The 26081-nt window shown below is 45.5% G+C and overlaps 1 protein-coding gene across 2 annotated transcripts; it reads right to left on the bottom strand.

Annotated features, from left to right (window-relative positions):
* Positions 1-535: 535 nt before the first annotated feature.
* On the bottom strand, positions 536-24824 carry ENTPD4 (ectonucleoside triphosphate diphosphohydrolase 4). Of its 2 annotated transcripts, XM_056508695.1 has the most exons (13): positions 24751-24824; positions 21941-22048; positions 21061-21255; positions 19949-20154; positions 18160-18310; positions 16663-16766; positions 15621-15680; positions 13650-13774; positions 11683-11846; positions 9660-9984; positions 7379-7464; positions 6010-6171; positions 536-4342 (listed from the first exon to the last, which is right to left on the bottom strand). In XM_056508695.1, exons 2-13 carry the CDS (start codon positions 21946-21948, stop codon positions 4147-4149), a joined length of 1782 nt encoding a protein of 593 aa, XP_056364670.1. In that variant the 5' UTR covers positions 21949-22048; positions 24751-24824; the 3' UTR covers positions 536-4146. The 2 variants fall into 2 exon arrangements, with proteins under 2 accessions (XP_056364670.1, XP_056364669.1); XM_056508694.1 differs by lacking the exons at positions 19949-20154; positions 21061-21255; positions 21941-22048; positions 24751-24824 and adding an exon at positions 19285-19351 and having other exon boundaries at positions 3815-4342; positions 13626-13774.
* Between the last annotated feature and the right edge of the window lie 1257 nt (positions 24825-26081).

Genomic DNA, 26081 nt, shown 5'->3' with positions numbered 1-26081 from the left:
CTCTGGCACTTCTGCCTGGATATTTCCAAGTCCCACAGGATTTTTTTATTTTAAATTTAATCCTGAAATTGGAGATTTGGGCAGCTCAGCACAGGAAATTCAGGCTCTGGCAGGGTCAATTTTGGGATCATTTTTTAAAATCCCAATTCCAGCCCTGAATTTTCTCATCCCTCACCCAAAACCAACCAAGATTTGGATTTAAACTCTCCCCAAAATTCGAATTATCAGCTCCAAAAAATCCATTACCAAAATAAGATATTTGGGATTTCTGAAGGTCCATGAAAGGTTCTGCTCCAAAATTCTGCCCCAAATCCAGGGAATTCTGACTGGAATTCATCAAAACCAGACAATAAAATAATTTAAATGATCCAGATTTTTCTCCAATTAATTATGAGAAAAAATTGTGGTTTTTTTCCCAAAAATAAAATAACAAAAATAATTTTTCTCCAATAATAAAACCATCCCATTTTCCAGCATTTTCTCACCTTTTGGAAGTTTTCCAGCTAGAAATAAAAAAAAACCCACACCCCAAAAGTTCATAAAAATCCAACTTTTAATCATGGACAAATTGACTTTCAAGTAAAATCAACAGTTTTTAAATAAAATATAAATTACCAGAGACCCTGTGCACGTTCTCCTCTGCTTTTCCAGTTCTCTTCACATTCCTGGAATTCTCTCCATGATTATGGAACAGAAATTTGGGATTAAAAGGAAAAAGGAGGGAGGAGAAATAATGGAATTTTTTTTTTTTTTTTATGGAAGCACAGCATTGGATGTGAGGGATTTTCCTTCTCCATCCCAGCAGTGATTCCAGAAAGGGAAAAAAAAATAAAATAAAATGTCCTTAAAGTTTTTTTTGTTTTTTTTGAACTGCTTTTAGAACTTTTTTTCAGATGGCAATTCTGGAATCCAGCAAGGAAAATCCAAGCTCATCCCACGGGATTTCAGCCTCTCCCAAATTTGGGAACTGAACTCATCCTCTCCTGCACAGCCCAAAGTGCAACATTCCCAGCAAAGTCATTTTTTTTGGCATTTTTCCCTCAGCACCCCATTCTCCTGGAATTCCCAATTCTTCCTTCTCCAAGGGGCAAAAAAGGGAGGAACCCTGAGGCAAAAATGGCTTTTTTTTTGTATTTTTGTATTTGTTTGTGTGGGGGGGGGGTGGGTGGGTGAATCCTCCATCCCAAAATCTCAGAGATTTACTGGGATTTTCTCTTTGAAATTTAGAGATTTTGGGATTTTCTGTTTGAATCTCAGAGGGATCCCAAGATTTTAATGGATAAATCTCAAAGATTTCCCAGGATTTTCTATGGACAATATCAGAGATTTCCCAGGATTTTCTATGGATAAAATCTCAGAGATTTCCAAGGATTTTCTATGGATAAATCCCAGATATTTCCCAGGATTTCCTGTTTGAATCTCAGAGATTTCTTGGGATTTCCTATTTTAATCTCAGATGGATCACAGGATTTTCTGTGGATGAATCTCAGAGATTTCCAGGGATTTTCTTTTTGAATCTCAGAAGGATCCCAGGATTTTCTGTGGATTAATCTTAGATATTTCCCAGGATTTTCTATGAATAAAATTTCAGAGATTTCCCAGGATTTTCTGTGGATAAATCTCAGATATTTCCCAGGAATTCCTGTTTGAATCTCAGAGATTTCCTGGGATTTTCTCTTTGAATCTCAGAGATTTCCCAGGATTTTCCATGGATAAGATCTCAGATATTTCCCAGGATTTCCTATTTTAATCTCAGAGATTTCCAGAGATTTTCTCTTTGAATCTCAGAGATTTCCAGGGTTTTTCTATGGGTAAATCTCAGATATTTCCCAGGATTTTCTGGGGATAAATCTCAGAGATTTCCCAGGATTTTCTGGGGATAAAATCTCAGATATTTCCCAGGATTTCCTGTTTGAATCTCAGAGATTTCCTGGGATTTTCTCTTTGAATCTCAGAGATTTCCCAGGATTTTCTATGGATAAGATCTCAGATATTTCCCAGGATTTCCTATTTTAATCTCAGAGATTTCCAGAGATTTTCTCTTTGAATCTCAGAGAGATTTTGGGATTTCCTGTTTGAATCTCAGAGATTTCCCAGGATTTTCTGGGGATAAATCTCAGAGATTTCCCAGGATTTCCTGTTTGAATCTCAGAGATTTCCAGGGATTTTCTATGGATAAAATCTCAGAGATTTCCCAGGATTTCCTGTTTGAATCTCAGAGATTTCCAGGGATTTTCTGGGGATAAATCTCAGATATTTCCCAGGATTTTCTATGGATAAGATCTCAGATATTTCCCAGGATTTCCTATTTTAATCTCAGAGATTTCCAGAGATTTTCTCTTTGAATCTCAGAGAGATTTTGGGATTTCCTGTTTGAATCTCAGAGATTTCCCAGGATTTCCTGTTTGAATCTCAGAGATTTCCAGGGATTTTCTCTTTGAATCTCAGAGATTTCCAGGGATTTTCTCTTTGAATCTCAGAGATTTCCAGAGATTTTCTCTTTGAATCTCAGAGAGATTTTGGGATTTCCTGTTTGAATCTCAGAGATTTCCCAGGATTTTCTGGGGATAAATCTCAGATATTTCCCAGGATTTCCTGTTGGAATCTCAGAGATTTCCCAGGATTTTCTGGGGATAAATCTCAGATATTTCCCAGGATTTCCTGTTGGAATCTCAGATATTTCCAGAGATTTTCTCTTTGAATCTCAGAGAGATTTTGGGATTTCCTCTTGGAATCTCAGATATTTCCCAGGATTTTCTGGGGATAAATCTCAGATATTTCCCAGGATTTCCTGTTTGAATCTCAGAGATTTCCCAGGATTTTCTGTGGATGAATCTCAGAGATTTCCCAGGATTTCCTATTTTAATCTCAGAGATTTCCAGGGATTTTCTCATTGAATCTCAGAGAGATTTTGGGATTTCCTGTTGGAATCTCAGAGATTCCCAGGGATTTTCTCATTGAATCTCAGAGATTTCCCAGGATTTTCCGTGGATAAATCTCAGATATTTCCAGAGATTTTCTCTTTGAATCTCAGAGAGATTTTGGGATTTCCTCTTGGAATCTCAGATATTTCCCAGGATTTTCTGGGGATAAATCTCAGATATTTCCCAGGATTTCCTGTTTGAATCTCAGAGATTTCCAGGGATTTTCTGTGGATGAATCTCAGAGATTTCCCAGGATTTCCTATTTTAATCTCAGAGATTTCCAGGGATTTTCTCTTTGAATCTCAGAGAGATTTTGGGATTTCCTGTTTGAATCTCAGAGATTTCCCAGGATTTTCTGGGGATAAATCTCAGATATTTCCCAGGATTTCCTGTTTCAATCTCAGAGATTTCCAGGGATTTTCTGTGGATGAATCTCAGAGATTTCCAGGGATTTTCTATGGATAAAATCTCAGATATTTCCCAGGATTTTCTGTGGATAAATCTCAGAGATTTCCCAGGAATTTCCGTGGATAAATCTCAGAGATTTCCCAGGACTTTCTATGGATAAGATCTCAGATATTTCCCAGGATTTCCTATTTTAATCTCAGAGATTTCCAGAGATTTTCTCTTTGAATCTCAGAGAGATTTTGGGATTTCCTCTTGGAATCTCAGAGATTTCCCAGGATTTTCTGGGGATAAATCTCAGATATTTCCCAGGATTTCCTGTTGGAATCTCAGAGATTTCCAGGGATTTTCTCATTGAATCTCAGAGGTTTCCTGGGATTTTCTCTCTGAATCTCAGATATTTCCCAGGATTTTCCGTGGATAAATCTCAGATATTTCCAGAGATTTTCTCTTTGAATCTCAGAGAGATTTTGGGATTTCCTCTTGGAATCTCAGATATTTCCCAGGATTTTCTGGGGATAAATCTCAGATATTTCCCAGGATTTCCTGTTGGAATCTCAGAGATTTCCAGGGATTTTCTCTTTGAATCTCAGAGATTTCCAGGGATTTTCTCTTTGAATCTCAGAGGTTTCCTGGGATTTTCTCTCTGAATCTCAGATATTTCCCAGGATTTTCTGGGGATAAATCTCAGATATTTCCCAGGATTTTCTGGGGATAAATCTCAGATATTTCCCAGGATTTCCTGTTGGAATCTCAGAGATTTCCAGGGATTTTCTCCTTGAATCTCAGAGATTTCCAGGGATTTTCTCCTTGAATCTCAGAGGTTTCCAGGCAGTTTCTGGGGGGCAGGAGGGGAGGAGGAGCTGTGGTGGATGCGGCGCAGGCGCAGCAGGTAGAGCAGGATGGAGAGCAGCACCACCAGGAAACAGGCCAGGAACAGGTAGTGGTTGTACACAAAGGAGAAACTCCTCCAGTGGGAGTGAATCCCACGGAAATTCTCCTGCTGGATGTCCCTGGAAAAGACAAAAGGACAAGGGTCATGTCTTGGAGGCAAAATTCTGCTTCCAGCTCGGTGGAAATCAGAGTTAATTTGGTGGAATAAGCTCTAAAAACCAGAATTTGAGGATCTAAAAACCACAAGTTCCCATCCCCAAATTGCTCTCCCAAAGGTTTCTCACAAATTTTTGAGAGGATATCCCTGGAAAAGAGCAGGGGGACAATGGTCACTTCTTGGAGGCAAAATTTTGCTTCCAGCTCGGTGGGAATCAGAGTTCATTTGGTGGAATAAACTCTAAAAACCAGAATTTGAGGATCTAAAAACCACAAGTTCCCATCCCCAAAATGCTCTCCCGAAGGTTTCTCCCAAATTTTTGAGAGGATATCCCTGGAAAAGAGCAGAGGGACAATGGTCACGTCTTGGAGGCAAAATTCTGCTTCCAGCTCGGTGGAAATCAGAGTTCATTTGGTGGAATAAGCTCTAAAAACCAGAATTTGAGGATCTAAAAACCACAAGTTCCCATCCCCAAAATCCTCTCCCAAAGGTTTCTCCCAAATTTTTGAGAGGATATCCCTGGAAAAGAGCAGAGGGACAATGGTCACTTCTTGGAGGCAAAATTTTGCTTCCAGCTCGGTGGGAATCAGGCAGGGTGGGAATCAGAGCTCATTTTGGGGAGTAAGCTCTAAAAACTACAATTTGAGATACTAAAAACTACAAGTTCCCATCCCCAAAATGCTCTCCCAAAAGTTTTTCCCAAATTTTTGAAAGGATGTCCCTGGAAAAGAGCAGAGGGACAATGGTCACATCTTAGAGACAAAATTTTGCTTCCAGCTCAGTGGGAAACAAAGCTCATTTGGGGGAATAAGCTCTAAAAACCAGAATTTTAGGTTCTAAAAACCACAACTTCCCATCCCCAAAATCCCCTCCCAAAGGTTTCTCCCAAATCTTTGAGAGGATGTCCCTGGAAAAGAGCAGAGGGACAACAGCAACATCTGGAGGCAAAATTCCATTTCCAGCTTGGCTCAGGGCAGGAATCAGAGCCTGTTTTGGGGAATAGGCTCTAAAAAACACAATTTGAGGGATCAGCACCCCTCCCCATCCCCAAATTCCCCCTCCCAAAGGTTCTTCCCAGATTTTTTGAGAGGATATCCCTGGAAAAGATCAGACAAGATTTGGAGGCAAAATTCCATTTCCAGCTTGGCTCAGGGCAGGAATCAGAGCCCGTTTTGGGGAATAGGCTCCAAAAATCACAATTTGAGGGATCAGCACCTCTTCCCATCCCCAAATTCCCCCTCCCAAAGGTTCTTCCCAGATTTTTTGAGAGGATATCCCTGGAAAAGATCAGACAAGATTTGGAGGCAAAATTCCACTTCCAGCTTGGCTCAGGGCAGGAATCAGAGCCCGTTTTAGGGAATAGGATCTAAAAATCACAATTTGAGGGATCAGCACCTCTTCCCATCCCCAAATTCCCCCTCCCAAAGGTTCTTCCCAGATTTTTTGAGAGGATATCCCTGGAAAAGATCAGACAAGATTTGGAGGCAAAATTCCACTTCCAGCTTGGCTCAGGGCAGGAATCAGAGCCCGTTTTAGGGAATAGGATCTAAAAATCACAATTTGAGGGATCAGCACCCCTCCCCATCCCCAATCCCCCCTCCCCACGGCTCCTGGGGGTCCCTGGGGTACCTGAGGGGCAGGAAGCGGGTCCTGTACAGGATGGCCCCCAGGGTCCACTGCACCTCCTTGTCATAGACCTGCAGGGCTGTCTTCAGGCTGCCGTAGCTCTCGGGGAAGGAAAAGCCCCTGTGGAAAACCTCGAACATCCAGGCGGATTTAAAGCACTGGAACCTGGGGAGAGCAGGGGGGTCAGCCAGGGAAATGGGAACAGGGACAGGGGGGTCAGGGACAGGGAAATGGGAACAGGGACAGGGGGGTCAGCGACAGGGGGGTCAGGCAGGGAAATGGGGTCAGGGACAGAGGGGTCAGTTAAAGACAGTGGAATCAGTTTAGGACAGAGGGATCCATTTAGGACAGTGGGATCAGTTAAGAACAGTGGGATCAGTATCAGTGGGATCAGGAACAATGGGAACAGGAACAGTGGGATCAGTTAAGGACAGTGGGATCAGTTTAGGACAGTGGGATCAGGAACAGTGGGATCAGTTAAAGACAGTGGGATCAGGAACAATGGGAACAGGAACAGTGGGATTAGGAACAGTGGGATCAGTTAAGGGCAGTGGGATCAGTTAAAGACAGTGGGATCAGCTTAGGACAGGGGGATCAGTTAAGGACAGGGGGAACAGTTTAGGACAGAGGGATCACTTTAGGACAGTGGGATCAATTTAGGGCAGAGGAATCAGTTTAGGACAGTGGGATCAGTTTAGGACAGGGGGATCAGTTTAGGACAGGGGGATCAGTGGGATCAGTTTCAGTGGGATCAGTTTAGGACAGGGGGATCAGGAACAGTGGGATCAGTTTAGGACAGTGGGATCAGTTTAGGATCAGTGGGATCAGGATCAGTGGGATCAGTTAAGGGCAGTGGGATCAGTTAAGGGCAGTGGGACCAGTTAAGGACAGTGGGACCAGTTAAGGACAGTGGGATCAGACACAGTGGGATCAGTTTAGGACAATGGGATCAGTTAAGGACAGTGGGATCAATCAGACACAGTGGAATCAGTTTAGGACAGAGAGATCACTTTAGGACAGAGGGCTCAGGATCAGTGGGATCAGTTAAGGGCAGTGGGATCAGGAACAGTGGGATCAGTTGAGGACAGTGGGATCAGTTGAGGACAGTGGGATCAGGATCAGTGGTATCAGTGGGATCAGGATCAGTGGGATCAGCCAGCAGAAGGGGTTAATCTCAGCTCAGCATTCCAGCGACCGCAGGACCTGATTAAACACACAATTCTCCGCCTTTTCCGAGCGGGTTTTTTTTTTCACAATTCCCAATTTTTTCCCCCCCACTTCCAGCCACCCAAGGAAACAAACAGGCCCTGGCAGCCGTGCAGGAGGGATTTTGGGACAAACCCCAAAGCCCAAAGAGCCCAGCCCCTCTCACTTGAGGCGGTGCAGGTCGGCGTGGGGGGCGTAGAGGCCGCGCTCGAAGCGCTCGCGCAGCACGGACCAGCGGGTGGCACAGTAATCCTGGGGGAACAGAAAATCGGGATCTCTAAGGAAAAGCTTTCTGTGGGACTTTGGGAACAGAATCCCAGTGGAGAGATGTTCTAAATTAGGAATTCATCCCTTTTTTTTTACCTGTGCAGCTTTAGCGAATTGGGATCTCTTAGAATTTGGGATCCCTTAAGGCAATGTTTTGCTGCAGGACTTTAGGAACAAAACCTTTGTGGAGAGAAGCTGAAAGTGAGGAATTGATCCCTGTTTTCTCACCTGTACAGCTTTAGAGAACTGGGATCTCTTATGGAATTTGGGATCTCTTACAGAATTCAGGATCTCTTAAGGAAAAGTTTTGCTGTGAGACTTTGGGAACAAAACCCTTGTGGATGTTCTAAATTAGGGATTGATCCCAGTTTTTTCACCTGTGCAGCTTCAGTGAATTGGTATCTCTTCTGGAATTTGGGATCTTCTAAGGAAAAGCTTTCTGTGGGACTTTGGGAACAAAACCCTTGTGGATGTTCTAAATTAGGGATTTATCCCCATTTTCTCACCTGTACTGCTTTGCTGAATTTAGGAATCTCTTAAGGAATTTGGGATCTCTTAAGGAAAAGCTTTCTGTGGGACTTTGGGAAAAAAATCCCTGTGGAGGGATGTTGTAAATTAAGAAATGATCCCCATTTTTTCACTTGTGCAGCTTTGGTGAATTCAGGAATGTCTTAAGGAATTTGGGAAAAGTTTTGCTGCAGGACTTTAGGAACACAACCCTTGTGGAGAGAAGCTGTAAGTGAGGAATTGATCCCAGTTTTTTCACCTGCACAGCTTTAGAGAACTGGGATCTCTTCCAGAATTCAGGATCTCTTAAGGAAAAGTTTTGCTGTGGGACTTTGGGAATAAAATCCTTGTGGAGAGATGTCTTAAATAAGGGAATTGATCCCTTTTTTTCACCTGTGCAGCTTTGCTGAATTTAGGAATCTCTTAAGGAACTTGGGATCTCTTAAGGAAAAGTTTTACTGCAGGACTTTAGGAACACAATCCTTGTGGATAGAAGCTGTAAGTGAGGAACTGATCCCCATTTTCTCACCTGTGCAGCTTTGGTGAATTGGGATCTCTTATGGAATTTGGGATTTCTTAAAGAAAAGTTTTGCTGCAGGACTTTGGGAGCAGAATCCTTGTGGGGAGAAGCTGTAATCCCCATTTTCTCACCTATGCAGCTTGAGTGAATGTAGGGACTTGGAATCCCTTAAGGCAAACTTTAGCTGCAGGACTTTAGGAACAAAATCTTTGGATAGAAGCTGTAAATGAGCTGATCCCCATTTTCTCACATCTGCAGCTTTGGTGAATTTAGGGATTTGGGATCCCTTAATCAATGTTTTGCTGCAGGACTTTAGGAACAAAACCTTTGGACAGAAGCTGTGAATGAGGAGCTGATGCCCCTTTTCTCACCTGTGCAGCTTTGGTGAATTGGGATCTCTTATGGAATTTGGGATTCCTTAAGGCAAAATTTAGCTGTAGGACTTTAGGAACAAAACCTTTGGATAGATGATGTAAGTGAGGAACTGATCCCCATTTTCTCACATGTGCAGCTTTGGTGAATTTAGGAATTTGGGATCCCTGAAGGCAATGTTTTGCTGCAGGACTTTAGGAACAAAACCTTTGGATGGAAGCTGTAAATGAGGAACTGATCCCCATTTCCTCACCTGTGCAGCTTTGGTGAATTTAGGATTTCTTATGGAATTCAGGATCTCTTACAGAATTTGGGATCCCTTAAGGCAAAGTTTAGCTGCAGAACTTTAGGAACACAATCTTTGGACAGAAGCTGTGAATGAGGAGCTGATGCCCCTTTTCTCACCTGTGCAGCTTTGGTGAATTTAGGAATTTGGGATCTCTGAAGGCAATGTTTTGCTGCAGGACTTTCAGAACACAATCTTTGGATAGAAGCTGTGAATGAGGAGGTGATGCCCCTTTTCTCACCTGTGCAGCTTTGGTGAATTGGGATCTGTTACAGAATTTGGGATCCCTTAAGGCAAAGTTTTGCTGCAGGACTTTAGGAACAAAACCTTTGGATAGAAGCTGTGAATGAGGAGCTGATGCCCCTTTTCTCACCTGTGCAGCTTTGGTGAATTTAGGAATTTGGGATCTCTGAAGGCAATGTTTTGCTGCAGGACTTTCAGAACACAATCTTTGGATAGAAGCTGTGAATGAGGAGCTGATGCCCCTTTTCTCACCTGCGCAGCTTTGGTGAACTTGGCAGCGCTGTAGTCCCCGCCCATCCTCAGCACATCCTCGGTGCAGTAGTAGAACTCGGAGAAGCCGTAGAACTCGCTGCTCTGGAAGTGCAGGGGGGGCTGGAAGACGCCGTTGAGGGAGCTCTGGCTGTCGTTGGTCCTGTTGAGCAGCGGCTGCAGCAGCTGCCGGCACTGCTGGAAGTGGCCGGTGCCGCGCAGGTGCAGCGTCCGCCCCGCCTGCCGCAGCTCCTGCCGCGCCTCCCGCGGCAGGCACGGGTCTGCCAGAGGGGACTGCGGGCTGAGCCCGGCCCGGGAGCCCTGCGGCCTGCGGGGACAGGAGAGTCAGAGAGGGACAGGATGGAGCTGAGAAAGGGACAGGAGAGAGCTGAGAAAGGGACAGGACAGAGCTGAGAAAGGGACAGGAGAGAGCTGAGAAAGGGACAGGAGAGAGCTGAGAAAGGGACAGGAGAGAGCTGAGAAAGGGACAGGACAGAGCTGAGAAAGGGACAGGAGAGAGCTGAGAAAGGGACAGGAGAGAGCTGAGAAAGGGACAGGAGAGAGCTGAGAAAGGGACAGGAGAGAGCTGAGAAAGGGACAGGAGAGAGCTGAGAAAGGAGCCCTGCGGCCTGGGGGGACAGGAGAGTCAGAGAGGGACAGGGGGGGACAGGACAGTCAGAAAGGGACAGGATGGAGCTGAGAAAGGGACAGGAGAGAGCTGAGAAAGGGACAGGAGAGAGCTGAGAAAGGGACAGGAGAGAGCTGAGAAAGGGACAGGATGGAGCAGAGAAAGGGACAGGAGAGAGCTGAGAAAGGGACAGGAGAGAGCTGAGAAAGGGACAGGAGAGAGCTGAGAAAGGAGCCCTGCGGCCTGGGGGGACAGGAGAGTCAGAGAGGGACGGGATAGAGCTGAGAAAGGGACAGGACAGAGCTGAGAAAGGGACAGGACAGAGCTGAGAAAGGACCTGGGAGCCCTGCGGCCTGGGGAGGGACAGGGACAGTCAGAGAGGGACAGGATGGAGCTGAGAAAGGGACAGGACAGAGCTGAGAAAGGAGCTGGGGAGGGACAGGGACAGTCAGAAAGGAGCCCTGCAGCCTGGGGACGGACAGGGAGAGTCAGAAATGGCCTAGGGAGGGACAAGGAGAATCAGAAAGGGACAGGAGAGAGCTGAGAAAGGGACAGGAGAGAGCTGAGAAAGGGACGGGACAGAGCTGAGAAAGGGGCTGGGAGCCCTGTGGCCTGGGGAGGGACAGGGACAGTCAGAGAGGGACAGGAGAAGGGACAGGGACAGTCAGAAACAGCCTGGGGAGGGACAGGGACAGAGTCAGAAAGGGACAGGAGAGAGCTGAGAAAGGGACAGGAGAGAGCTGAGAAAGGTCCTGGGGACAGAGAAAGCTCAGGAATGTCCTGGGGAGAGGGACAGGGATAGCTCAGAAATTCCCATCATTTCATGATCACTCCCACCATTCCAAAACCATTCCCATCTTTCCATGGTCACTCCCACCCTTCCATTACCATCCCCACCTTTCCATGGTCACTACCATTTTTCCATTACCATCCCCACCTTTCCATGACCAGTCCCACTTTCCCCCCACCCCAGGCTGCTCCCAGCCCCGGATCATTCCCAAATTCCCCAGGAATTCCCGGAATTCCCTACCTGTGGCTCAGCAGGCGGCTCCCAGGGTTCCCCCAGCCCTGGATCATTCCCAAATCCCCTGGAATTCCCTACCTGTGGCTCAGCAGGCGGCTCCCAGCCCTGGATCATTCCCAAATCCCCAGGAATTCCCGGAATTGCCCACCTGTGGCTCAGCAGGCTGCTCCCAGGGTTCCCCTAGCCCTGGATCATTCCCAAATCCCCAGGAATTCCCTGGAATTGCCCACCTGTGGCTCAGCAGGCGGCTCCCAGCCCTGGATCATTCCCAAATTCCCCAGGAATTCCCAGGAATTGCCCACCTGTGGCTCAGCAGGCTGCTCCCAGCCCCGGACCATTCCCAAATTCCCCAGGAATCCCCTGGAATTGCCCACCTGTGGCTCAGCAGGCGGCGGGCCAGGCTCTGCTCGTAGCGGCCGCGCGCGGCGTTGCCGCCGAAGCCCAGGAAGGTGGCCACGTAGACGCGGTACACGTGCTCCGTCTGGTGCGTGTCACAGCCCAGGTTGAACTCTGCCAGCAGGTTCTTGGCCACCTCCTCCTGCAGCAGCAAAACCGTCAAGGTCATCTCGATCCGAAAAGGGATTTTTTGGGATGGCTTGGAGTCCTTTAAATTCACCCCTTGATCGTCTCTTTAATCCCTTTCCTTTTCCTTTCCCCTTTCCTTTTCCCTTTCCTTTCTTTTCCTTTTCCTTTCCCCTTTCCTTTCCTTTTCCTTTCCCCTTTCCCTTTTCCTTTCCTTTCCTTTCCTTTCCTTTCCTTTCCTTTCCTTTCCTTTCCTTTCCTTTCCTTTCCTTTCCTTTCCTTTCCTTTCCTTTCCTTTCCTTTCCTTTCCTTTCCTTTCCTTTCCTTTCCTTTCCTTTCCTTTCCTTTCCTTTCCTTTCCTCTTTCCCTTCCCTTTCCTCTCCTCTTTCCCTTCCCTTTCCTCTCCTCTCCTCCTTCCCTTCCCTTCCCTTCCCTTCCCTTCCCTTCCCTTCCCTTCCCTTCCCTTCCCTTCCCTTCCCTTCCCTTCCCTTCCCTTCCCTTCCCTTCCCTTCCCTTCCCTTCCCTTCCCTTCCCTTCCCTTCCCTTCCCTTCCCTTCCCTTCCCTTCCCCTTCCCTAATTTAGTAATTCCAAATTATTTCTTACACCCTGTGTTAATTAAAGCAGAGGAATTAAGGAATTAATTAGGGAAAGGTCATTCCACAAGATTAAAAAATTTAATTTATCCATTATTAGAACTGAGCCAAACACGGGGATTTGATGCTGATTTCCTTTTAGATAATTCCCAATTAATTTCATGGGAAGTTCAGCTTGAAAAATTCAGGACTTGCTCCAGAACTCAGTGAAATTGGATTAATTTATGCTCTATTTGGAACAAAGCAATTTGGTGACATTTGTAACAGTTAAATCCAATTTATCCCAAAAATTAAAGCAAAAAGCCATTTTTATGGAAAAGTTTTTTATAGGAACCACCAGGAATTTTTTGAGTTTGAAGCCCCAGCATGGAAATATCGGAATTTAAAGGATTTTTAATTAACAAAGGTGAAAAAATGAAAGATGAATGCAGGCTTTGAGTGATGGGCAAGGAATTTTTAACTGGAATCTTCGTGCTGCTTCCTCTCTTTAGGGGATGGGATGATGGGATGCGGGATGATGGGGGATGGGATGATGGGATGCGGGATGATGGGATGGGATAATGGGATGGGATGGGATAATGGGATGGGATAATGGGATGGGATAATGGGATGGGATAATGGGATGGGATAATGGGATGGGATAATGGGATGGGATAATGGGATAATGGGATGGGATGGGATGGGATAATGGGATGGGATAATGGGATGGGATAATGGGATGGGATAATGGGATGGGATGGGATAATGGGATGGGATAATGGGATGGGATAGGATAATGGAATGGGATAATGGGATGGGATAGGATAATGGGATGGGATAATGGGATGGGATAATGGGATGGGATAGGATAATGGGATGGGATAGGATAATGGGATAGGATAATGGGATGGGATAGGATAATGGGATGGGATAATGGGATGGGATAATGGGATGGGATAATGGGATGGGATAATGGGATGGGATAATGGGATGGGATAATGGGATGGGATAATGGGATGGGATAATGGGATGGGATAATGGGATGGGATAATGGGATGGGATAATGGGATGGGATAATGGGATGGGATAATGGGATGGGATAGGATAATGGGATGGGATAATGGGATGGGATAATGGGATGGGATGATGGGATGGAGGATTCCAAAGGATGGGACAGAGCTCAGATCATGGCAGAGGGAAGAGGGAATTGAGGGATAATGACCTGGAGAGGGGAGGCAAGGCTTACACTTTGGGGCACCTCGTAGGCGATCTGCGTGGAGACGCCGCCCATGTCCAGGATGCCCACGGTGCGCTTCCGGAACACCGGCTCGTGGGGCTCCTTCCCCGGCACCTCCACCACGGCCTCACCCTCTGGGAACGGGGAAAAATCCATGGGAAACGGGGAAAAATCCATGGGGAACATAGGGAAAAATCCATGGGGAACGGGGAAAAATCCATGGGGAAATCCATGGGGAAAATCCATGGGGAACGGGGAAAAATCCATGGGGAAATCCATGGGGAACAGGGAAAAATCCATGGGGAAATCCATGGGGAAATCATGGGGAAATCCATGGGGAAAATCCATGGGGAAATCCATGGGGAAAACATGGAAAATCCATGGGGAAAATCCATGGGGAAAATCCATGGGGAACTGGGAAAAAATCCATGGGGAAATCCATGGGGAACTGGGAAAAAATCCACGGGGAAATCCATGGGGAACGGGGAAAAAATCCATGGGGAAATCCATGGGGAAAATCCCTGTGCTCTTTCCCCGGCACCTCCACCATGGCCTCACCCTCTGGGGAACGGGGAAAACCAGTGGGAAACGGGGAAAAATCCATGGGAAAATGCATGGGGAACAGGGAAAAAATCCATGGGGAAATCCATGGGGAAAATCCATGGGAACGGGGAAAAATCCATGGGGAAATCCATGGGGAAAATCCATGGGGAACAGAGAAAAAATCCATGGGGAAATCCATGGGGAACAGGGAAAAAAATCCATGGGAATATCCATGGGAAAATCCATGGGGAACGGGGAAAAAATCCATGGGAATATCCATGGGGAAATCCATGGGGAATCCATGGGGAAAATCCATGGGGAAAATCCATGGGAAAATTCATGGGAAAATCCATGGGGAACGGGAAAAAATCCATGGGAATATCCATGGGAAAATCCATGGGGAAATCCATGGGGAACAGGAAAAAATCCATGGGAATATCCATGGGGAACAGGGAAAAAATCCATGGGAATATCCATGGGGAAAATCCATGGGGAACGGGGAAAAAATCCATGGGAATATCCATGGGAAAATCCATGGGGAAATCAGTGGGAGAATCAATGTGAAACAGGGAAAATTAATGGGAAATGGGAAAAAATATCCATGGGGAAATCCGTGGGGAAAATCCATGAGAAACTGGGAAGAAATCCATGGGAATATCCATGGGAAACAGGGAAAAAAATCCATGGGAAAATCAATGGGATAAAGGGAAAAATCCCTGTGCTCCTTCCCTGGCACCTCCGCCACGGCCTCACCCTCTGGGAAACGGGGAAAACCAGTGGGAAACGGGGAAAAATCCATGGGGAAATCCATGGAAAATCCATGGGGAAAATCCATGGGAAAATCCATGGGAAAAATCCATGGGAAAAATCCATGGGAAAAATCAATGGGAAAAATCAATGGGAAAAATCAATGGGAAAAATCAATGGGGAAATCCATGGGGAACAGGGAAAAAATCCATGGGGAAATCAATGAAAAACTGGGAAAAATCAATGGGATAAAGGGAAAAATCCCTGTGCTTCTTCCCTGGCACCTCCACCACCTCTGGGAAACAGGGAAAATCAGTGGGAAAATCAATGGGAAAATCAATGGGATACACGGAAAAATCAATGTGATATTACTGGGAAATGAGAAAAAAAATCAATGGGGAAACAGGTAAAAACCAATGTAAAAAATCAATGTGATACAGAAAAAAAATCAATGGAAACATCAGTGGAAACAGGGAAAAATCAATGGGATATTGGGAAAAATCACAGGGACTCTGGGAAAAATTACTGGGAAACTGGGAAAAATATGGGAAAACTCAATGGGAAACTGGGAAAAATCTCTGGGAAACTGGGAAAAATATGGGAAAACTCAATGGAAAACTGGGAAAAATCAATGGGATCCAGGGAAAATTCTCTGGGATGCAGCCAGAGCTGTTGTTTGTGGCTCCTCACCATCATCTGTGTGCTCAAATCTTCCAAGGACAAAGTTGATCCCAATCCATGCATAGACTCCTGTAAGTGGAAAAAAAAAAAAAACCAAAACCAAGTCTGGAATTCCAGGAATATCAGGAATATCAAGATTATGAACTTGAAAGCAAATTGAAACATTTAAATTTATTTTTTTCCTATTGTTATTGCTCTTTTTTTTTAAATTTTAGGAGTTAAATATTTCTGGGAAATCATTAATTCCTGAGAAATCAGGAATTTCTGATGGTTTTCTCCTTTCCCAGGTCAATGCCATGATAAAATTCCTGATTAAATGAATTAAAGATACTCAGATGTGCAAAATTCAGGAAAGAAATGAAGGAAATGAACTTTTAAAGGGATTTAAAAAAATCTCTAAAATAAAATCCCAAATATTTTCCAGATTCAATTCCATTAAAGAAAATCCCAAATATTTTCCAGATTCAATTCCATTAAAATAAATCCTAAATATTATCCAGATTCAATTCCATTAAAGGAAATCCCAAATATTTTCCAGATTAAATTTCCATTAAATTTTCAGGGAAAATCAGCAAATATTTGGCCAATCAGGATTTGAACAAATCAACAAAAATTCCCCAAATCATCCCTTGGAAATCTTAAATATTATCCAGATTCAATTCCATTAAAGGAAATCCCAAACATTTTCCAGATTCAATTCCATTAAAATAAATCCCAAATATTATCCAGATTCAATTCCATTAAAGGAAATCTTAAATATTATCCAGATTCAATTCCATTAAAACAAATCCTAAATATTTTCCAGATTAAATTTCATTAAAGGAAATCCCAAATATTTTCCAGATTAAATTTCCATTAAATTTTTGGGGATAATCATCAAATATTTGGCCAACCAGGAGCTCCCATCATCCCCACACCAGAGAGGAATAAAGGAAAATTCCTTTCCTGAGGAATAAAGGTTCTCAAGGAAAGCAGGATTTGAAAATCAATTAAAAAATCCCCAAATCATTTTGGAATTCCTGAATATTTTCCAGCTTTTTTCCCAACCTACCTTCCTGTTTCCCAGAAATCACCTCAGCATGGGAATCAGAGAAGAGGAAATCAAAGTGCACGGGGATGTCTGTGAGCAAATCCTCCAGGATGGCTTTCTGCTGGCTGCAGAATTCCATGGAAAAGTCAAAAATAAAAAATTTAAATTGAAAAAAAAATCCAGGAGGATTGCTGCTGGAATTAAAAAAAAAAAAAAAAAAAAAAAAAAAAAAAAAAAAAAAAAAAAAAGCCAAAAAACCACCAAACAAACAAACAAACAAAACAAAAACAAAAAAACCCCAAAAATAATTTAAAAAAAACAAACTAAAAAAAATAATTAAAAACCCTAAAAACAAAAAACAAATAAACAAAAAGAAAACAACCCAAAAGACCCAAAACTAACAAACAACAAAAAAAATAAACAACAGAAAAAATCCCAGGGAATTGTTGGAACCTTGGAAATAAAAGATTTTTTTTCTGTGCTGACAGGCACTGACCCCCAATAAAATCTGCTTCTGATCTGAGAATGTGGAGAAAAAAGTTGACAAATTCCAAAATTAAATTATAAAACTGGGATTGTGGGTGTGTAATTTGAATAGAATGGGGAAAATTTCCAATTTAATGTTTTAGAGTAAAATAATGGAGTTTTTAGGGTGGAGGTTTTGTCTTTTTTTTCACCTCCTTCTGGGTGATTTTGTTTAATTGGAGAGGAAATTCTGCATTGTGGGGCAAGGGTGATTGGTTGTTGGGTTAAATAAAATAATTAAGGTGTCATTTCTTAATTGCACAGTTTAATTATTTATAAAGAGACAAAACTCCATTTTTAGTTTTCAGCTGTAGAACTCAGTGTAAAGTAGATAAGAATTAATAAATATCTGAGTCTGAATAAAAAATATTGTTTGGAGCTTTGAATCCTGACTGTGGAGAGAGAAAGAGAAGAGAAGAGAAGAGAAGAGAAGAGAAGAGAAGAGAAGAGAAGAGAAGAGAAGAGAAGAGAAGAGAAGAGAAGAGAAGAGAAGAGAAGAGAAGAGAAGAGAAGAGAAGAGAAGAGAAGAGAAGAGAAGAGAAGAGAAGAGAAGAGAAGAGAAGAGAAGAGAAGAGAAGAGAAGAGAAGAGAAGAGAAGAGAAGAGAAGAGAAGAGAAGAGAATATAGAAAAGAAAGAAAAAGGAGAGGAAGGAGAAAGGAAAGAGAAAGGAAAGAGAAAGGAAAGGAAAGGAAAGGAAAGGAAAGGAAAGGAAAGGAAAGGAAAGGAAAGGAAAGGAAAGGAAAGGAAAGGAAAGGAAAGGAAAGGAAAGGAAAGGAAAGGAAAGGAAAGGAAAGGAAAGGAAAGGAAAGGAAAGGAAAGGAAAGGAAAGGAAAGGAAAGGAAAGGAAAGGAAAGGAAAGGAAAGGAAAGGAAAGGAAAGGAAAGGAAAGGAAAGGAAAGGAAAGGAAAGGAAAGGAAAGGAAAGGAAAGGAAAGGAAAGGGAAAGGGGAAAGGAAAGGGGAAAGGAAAGGGAAAGGATTAAAAGGTTCCCACCTCTCAGGCAGGATCCTCATGCCTGCTGTGCACAGGATGTACAGAGGGGTCTCCTTGTGCTTGGAGCGCGGCACGTGCTCGGCAGCGAAGCTCAGCAGGGGCGAGATGTAATCACTGACCTTGTCAGGAGAGCTGGCAAACTCTGAAATCCCTGGAAACACAGGAAGGGAGGGAGCAGCTCCAGCTGCAGCATCCCCTGCAAAACCCTCAGCAGAGGAGCGAGGGAGCCACAGGCAAAGTGGGGAATCTGCTGTAAAAATGAGGGAATTCCTGTTTTCCTCTCACTCATGGAATTTCTCTGTTTTTTCCTCTCACTGATGGAATTTCTGTTTTCCTCTCAGTGATGGAATTTCTCTGTTTTTTCCTCTCAGTGATGGAATTTCTCTGTCTTTTCCTCTCAGTGATGGAATTTCTCTGTCTTTTCCTCTCAGTGATGGAATTTCTCTGTTTTTTCCTCTCAGTGATGGAATTTCTCTGTTTTTTCCTCTCAGTGATGGAATTTCTCTGTCTTTTCCTCTCACTGATGGAATTTCTCTGTCTTTTCCTCTCACTGATGGAATTTCTCTGTTTTTTCCTCTCACTGATGGAATTTCTCTGTTTTTTCCTCTCCTAACTCTGCTCCTTGCACTCTGAAGGTTCTGAATATTTCCAGCATGGAATTTCTTTGGGATTGGTTTGCAGGGAGTTCTGTGGAACTCAAGTTTTATTTATGGTTTAAAGGATGCTTATCCTTATTTTTCTTATTTTTTCCTTATTTTCCTTACATTTATTTCCTTATATTCCTTATTTTAAACTCCCTGCAAACCAATCCCAAAGAAACCTGGAGCTGTTCCATGTTCTTGAGCTTGAAATATCCTTTATCCAGACACTCTGGATTCATGGAGATCATGGAGAAATTCCATGTTTTTCCCAGTTTCTGGCTTGATTTTCCTTTTGCTGTCACTCATCTGTTTCCCTCCTGCCTAATTTCAAACTTTAAGCTCCACAAACCTCCTGCAAACCAACCCCAAAAAATCCCTGGAGTTGCTCCATGCTGGAAATATCCTTTATCCAGTCACTCTGGGGTGCAGAATGCACAGTTAGGACAGGAAATAATGAAGAAATTCCATGTTTTCCTCCCAATACCTGGCTTGATTTTCATCACCACGGGTTTCCTGTTGCTGTCCCTCATCTGCTGCATGTCCAGCAGGTTGTGGGGACAGCACCTGCCTTATCCATGCAAAAACCTCTCCCTCCTGCCTATTTCAAACTTTAACTCCCACAAAACTCCCTGCAAACCAATCCCAAAGAAACCTGGAGCTGCTCCATGCTGGAAATTTCCTTTGGAGTGCAGGAAGCAGAGCTAGGACAGGAAATCCTGGAGAAATTCCATGTTTTTCCCAGTTTCTGGCTTGATTTTCCTATTGCTGCCACTCATCTGTTTCCCTCCTGCCCAATTTCAACCTTTAAGCTCCACAAACCTCCTGCAAACCAATCCCAAAGAAACCTGGAGCTGCTCCATGCTGGAAATTTCCTTTGGCGTGCAGGAAGCAGAGCTAGGACAGGAAATCCTGGAGAAATTCCATGTTTTCTCCCAATACCTGGATTGATTTTCCTGTTGGTTTTCCTTTTGCTGTCACTCACCTGTTTCCCTCCTGCCCCATTTCAAACTTTAAGCTCCACAAACCTCCTGCAAACCAACCCCCAAAAAATCCCTGGAGCTGTTCCATGCTGGAAATTTCCTTTGGAGTGCAGAATGCACAGTTAGGACAGGAAATAATGGAGAAATTCCACGTTTTTCTCCCAATACCTGGCTTGATTTTCATCACCACGGGTTTCCTGTTGCTGTCCCTCATCTGCTGGATGTCCAGCAGGTCCTTGGGGTTGCCATTGTGCCGGGGCCAGCAGTACACAAACACCCTGGAGCCGCTGCTGCCACAATCCACCACGATCCCGTAGTTCAGGTTCGGGTTCCTCGTGTCCGTGGCTTCTGTGTCTGTCACCCTGGCCAGGTATCTGGGGGGAAAAAAAAAAAAAAAAAAAAGGGAATTGCTCCGTGGAATTCAGGTGGTTTGGTCAAAATCAGATTCCAAATTGGGTGGTTGGAGTAGAATTTTTTAAGGAGTTTTGGTGGGATTTTAAATTTCATCCAGTGATACCCCCAGGGAAAATTTGCACTGTCCCAGGTGCTCCAGCCTGGCCTTGGGCACTTCCAGGGATTCCCAGCTCCTCTGGGAATTTCATCCCAGCCCCTCCCCACCTGGAATTCCATTTCATTCTTTCCCCTGGAATTCCTCCCCTGTTTCCCATGGAATTCTGTGCCCCCTCAGCTGTGGAATCTCCCATCCTGAGCTCAGCTGTACTTCCCTTGGAGCAGGAGCAGAGCAGCATTTCCCTGTTTCTTCCAAAACTCCATTTCCCTGTTTCCCCTGGAATTCTTTCCCAGTTTCTCATGGAATTCTTTCCCAGTTTCCCATGGAATTCCTTCCCTGTTTCCCATGGAACTCTTTCCCAGTTTCCCATGGAATTCCTTCCCTGTTTCCCATGGAACTCTTTCCCAGTTTTTCATGGAATTCCTTCCCAGTTTCCCCTGGAACCCCCTGCCCTCACCTGTGCAGTCTCCTCTCCCCAGCTCAGCTGTACTTGCCCCACAGCAGGAGAAGGAGCAGAGCATCATTTCTCCTTTCCCTTGGGCTCCATTCCCAGTTTCCCATGGAATTTTTTCCCAGTTTCCCCTGGAATTCCCTGCCCTCACCTGTGCAGTCTCCTGTCCCCAGCCCAGCTGTACTTGCCCCAGCAGCAGCAGGGAGCAGAGCATCATTTCCCCTTTCCCTCAGGATCCATTCCCTGATTTCCATGGAATTCCCTCCCTGTTTCCCATGGAATTTTTTCCCAGTTTCCCCTGGAACACCCTGCCCTCACCTGTGCAGTCTCCTGTCCCCAGCCCAGCTGTACTTGCCCCTCAGCAGCAGCAGGGAGCAGAGCAGCAGAGCCCCAGCTGCAGCCGCAGCCCCCAGCAGCAGCAGCTGCCTCAGGGAGGTGTTGAGGACACGGGGACACCCCACAGGGGACAGGCTGAAGTGCCACGAGGCTGGGAGCAGGCAGGAGATGCTGATCCTGGAATGCCAAAGGAGAAAGGAGTGGATTGAGTGATGGGCTTGGAGCTAAACGCAGGAAAAATTCCTCCCTGGAGGGTGGGAGGGGCTGGGATGGAATTCCCACTCCTGCCCCATCCCTGGGCTCAGCAGGATGGAAGGATCCCACGGGATTTGCTGGGTTTGGGCTGGAGCTCCTTTGGATCTCCTGGCTTTCTTTCAAAGCCTCAGGAACATTAGAGCCAAGAAGGAGGGAAAAGCCTGGCTTGGGATTTAGGGAATGGAAATCCCGGGATGGTCCTGGAGCAGAGAAGGTCTGGGGACACCTCAGGGCTGTTCCTCAGGGCCTGAGGGGGTTCCAGGAGAGGGGACAAGGATGGAGGGACAGGACACAGGGAATGGCTCCCACTGCCAGAGGGCAGGGATGGATGGGATATTGGGAAGGAATTCCTGGCTGGGATGGAATTCCCAGGGGAGCTGTGGCTGCCCCTGGATCCCTGGGAGTGCCCAAGGCCAGGCTGGATCCCCCTGGGACAGAGGGAGGTGTCCCCATGGCAGGGGTGGGTTGGGATGAATTTGGGATCTCTTCCAACCCAAACCATTCCAGGATTCTTGAGCAGACTCAGGACACCATTCCCACGGTGGAATTGATGATTAAGTTCCCAAAATCATCCCAGCTTATCCAACAGCTCCTTTGGGATCCTTACCTGCCCATTTTGGGATGGGGGCAGCAGAGGGAGCTGCTGGAGCCTCAGCTGGTGACCTCGGAGGGGCCGGGAGTGTCCGGGCTGCCCTGAGCCATCCCAGCTCTGCTCCTGCGGGAAAATCGAGCCCAGCTGGTCCCTGCCCTGCCCCGAGGGCAGGTCCTGCACGGGGGGTGGGATCCTTCCCTTCCCCCAGCACTGCGGGGTGGGGCCAGCCCGGGCTTTCCAGGAAAAGGAATGCAGGGATACAGAAAAACTGGGATACAGAGGGCAAATAAAAGCAGGAATACAGGGGGAAACAGGAATAGAATGGGAAACAGGAATACAGAGGGAACAGGAATACAGTGGGAAACAGGAATACAAAGAAAACCAGGAATACAGGGGGAAATAGGATTACAGGGAGAAAGAGGATTACAGGGGGAAACAGGAATACAAGGGGAACAGGAATGCAGGGGGAAACAGGAATGCAGGGGGAAATAGGAATAGAACAGGTATATGGAGGGAAACAGGAATACAAAGAAAACCAGGAATACAGAGGGAAATAGGAATACAGAGGGCAAATAAAAGCAGGAGTACAGGGGGGAGACAGGAATAGAGGGGGAAACAGGAATAGAATAGAAAGGGAAACAGGAATACAGAGGGCAAATAAAATCAGGAATACACAGGGAACAGGAATACAGGGGGAAACAGGAATAGAAAGGGAAACAGGAATGCAGAGAACAGGAATACAGAGGGAACAGGAATATAGAAGGGAACAGGAATACAGGGGGGAATAGGAATAAGGAGGGAAACAGGAATACAGGGAGAAACAGGAATACAGGGGAAAATAGGAATACAGAGGGAACAGGAATAGAGGGGGGAATAGGAATGCAGGGGGAAATAGGAATAAGGAGGGGAACAGGTATATGGAGGGAAACAGGAATACAAAGAAAACCAGGAATACAGAGGGCAAATAAAAGCAGGAGCACAGGAGGAAACAGGAATACAGGGGGAAACAGGAATACAGACGGAGACAGGAATACAGAGGGAACAGGAATAGAGGGGGAAACAGGAATACAGAGGTCAAATAAAACCAGGAACACACAGGGAGATAGGAATGCAGGGGGAAATGGGAATAAGGAGGGAAACAGGAATACAGAGGGAACAGGAATAGAAAGGGAAACAGGAATGCAGGGAACAGGAATACAGGGGGGAATAGGAATAAGGAGGGAAACAGGAATACAGGGGGAAATAGGAATACAGAGGGAACAGGAATAGAGGGGGGAATAGGAGGGAAACAGGAATAGAAAGGGAAACAGGAATGCAGGGGGAAATAGGAATATGGAGGGAAACAGGAATACAAAGAAAACCAGGAATACAGAGGGAAATAGGAATACAGAGGGCAAATAAAAGCAGGAGCACAGGAGGAAACAGGAATAGAGGGGGAAACAAGAATAGAAAGGGAAACAGGAATACAAAGGTCAAATAAAACCAGGAACACACAGGGAGACAGGAATGCAGGGGGAAATGGGAATAAGGAGGGAAACAGGAATAGAGGGGGAAACAGGAATAGAAAGGGAAACAGGAATAGAAAGAAAACCAGGAATGCAGAGGTGATGGAAGCACTGAACCCCTCGTGCATGGTGGGGAGGGGTTGGGATGGAATTCCCAGAGGAGCTGGGGCTGCCCCTGGATCCTGGGAGTGTCCCAGGCCAGGCTGGAGCAGCCTGGGGTAGAGGGAGGTTTTGGGGCTGGAACTGGATGGGATTTAAGGTCCTGCCCACCCAAAGCATCCCGGGATTCTGTGAGCCCTGCCAGGATCAAACAGCAGCAAAACCCCAAAAGAAACAAGGAAATGTGGGAATTTCACCTCAGGGACACAGCCCGGGGCTGTCCCTCCTTCCTGCCCTGAGGGAAGATCCCCGAGAGCGCCGGGAGGGGACAGGGAACGGGATGAGGGAAGAGGATGGAGGGAATGGGATGAGGGAATGGGATGGAGGGAATGGGATCATAGAATGGGATGGAGGGAATGAGATAATGGGAACGGGATAAAGGGAATGGGAATGGAGGGAATGGGATAAAGTGAATGGGATAAAGGGAATGGGATGAGGGATCAGGATGGAGACAGGGACAGGGAAGGGACACAGAGCGGGAGGAGCCGCTCCAGGGCCCCCCAGTCCCACCGTCCCGCAGGGCCCGGCCCGGCCCCCCCCAAACCCCGGGGATCTGATCCCGATCCCATTCCCGGTCCTGATCCCGTTCCCGATCCAGATCCCATTCCCGGTCCCATTCCAGATCTCATTCCCAATTCCGATCCCGATCCCATTCCCCATCCCATTCTCATTCCCATTCCCGGTCCCATTCCCGTTCCCGATCCCATTCCCCATTCCCGGTCCCATTCCCGTTCCCGATCCCACTGCAGATCCCATTCCCATTCCCCATCCCATTTAATTCCCGGTCCCATTCCCCATTCTCATTCCCGATCCCATTCCCGATCCCATTGCAGATCCCGATCCCATTCCCGGTCCCATTCCCCATTCCCGGTCCCGATCCCGATCCCATTCCCCATTCCCATTCCCGGTCCCATTCCCATTCCCGATTTCCATTCCCGATCCCATTCCCGATCTCATTCCCAATTCCGATCCCGATCCCATTCCCCATCCCATTCTCATTCCCATTCCCGGTCCCATTCCCGATCCCGATCCCATTCCCGGTCCCATTCCCCATTCTCATTCCCGATCCCGATCCCATTCCCGATTCCATTCCCATTCCCGGTCCCATTCCCGGTCCCGATCCCATTCCCGGTGTCTCCCCCTCTCTCTCCCCCGTTTCACCTCCCGGGCCGCCCCATGGCAACGGCCCCACGCCACTTCCGGGTGCGCCGCCGGATGTGACGCAGCGCTATGACGTCACTGCGGGACCGGGAAGGGATTCCCCGGGGGCGTGGCCATGGCGGGTGGGCGTGGCCAGATGCTCGGCCGGTAAAACCGGCCCAAAATCGTTACAAAACCAGCGTTTAACGGCAGAAATAGGAATTTATGGCTATAAATATGCCAAAATAAAAAAAAAATTATAAAATTTTAGCTACAACTATGTCAATATTTTGACATGTATAAAATTTATAGCTATAAATGTGTTAATATTTAGAAATATATAAAATTTATAGTGGTAAATACGTCAATATTTAGAAATGTATTAACTTTATAGCCATAAAAGTGTCAATATTTTGGAATATATTCCATTTATAGCTCTAAAAGTGTCAATATTTTGGAATTAATGTACACCTATAAATGCGTCAATATTTTGGAATAAATTCAATTCATAGCTAGCACTATGGCAATATTTTAAATGATATTATTACAAATATCCACCTGTAATAAATATATCAATATTTACGATAAAATAAATTAATTTTATTTAAAAAAAAAATAAGGAAAGGGTGGAAATTCCATGTGGAAAATGGGAATTCTCCTGTGTTTTGCCACTGAGCGGCAGCACCGCCTGTGCCCGCTCCAGGATTCCTCTGGAGAAGTGGAATTAAAAGTTTTTTTAAGGTGGGAATAATGGGAATAAAACCAGGGATTTGCAGGGAAAACAGGGCAGGAGAGGAGGGGATTTGGAATGGGAAATTATCAACAGGGGAAAGGAAGGAAAAAAGGAATAAGGAAAGGGGGAAAGAATAAGGAAAGGAGAAGGGAAAGGAAAAAAAGGAACAGAATAAGAAAAGAGAAAAGGAGTAAGGGAAAGGAATAAAAAAAGGGAAAAGGAAAACGTGAAAGGAATAAGGAAAGGTGGAAGCAAAAAGGAAGGAGGAAAGGAAAGGGGAAAGGAATAAAGAAAGAAGAAAGGATTAAGGAAAGGGAAAAGGAAAAGTGAAAAGGGAATGGGATTAGGAAAGGAAAAAGAGAAGGAATAAGGAATGGGGAAGGAATAAAGAAAGGAATAAAGAAAGAAATAAAAGAAAAAGGAAAGAGGAAAGCAAAAAGTGAAGAGGAAAGGGATAAGGAAAGAAACAAAGGAAGGGGAAAGGAATAAAGAAGGAGGAAAGGGGAAAAGAGAAAAGAAAGGGGAATTGAATAAAGGATAAGGAAAGGAAAAAGCTCCCGAACCTGCAATGGCTTTGGGGTGAATAAAGGGGATTTTTTCTCTGCTTGTGCTGTGGCAG

The sequence above is a fragment of the Oenanthe melanoleuca genome, chromosome 22 (assembly GCF_029582105.1).
Source record: "Oenanthe melanoleuca isolate GR-GAL-2019-014 chromosome 22, OMel1.0, whole genome shotgun sequence".
NCBI lineage: Eukaryota > Metazoa > Chordata > Aves > Passeriformes > Muscicapidae > Oenanthe > Oenanthe melanoleuca.
This window is presented reverse-complemented; position numbering and strand designations above follow the sequence as displayed.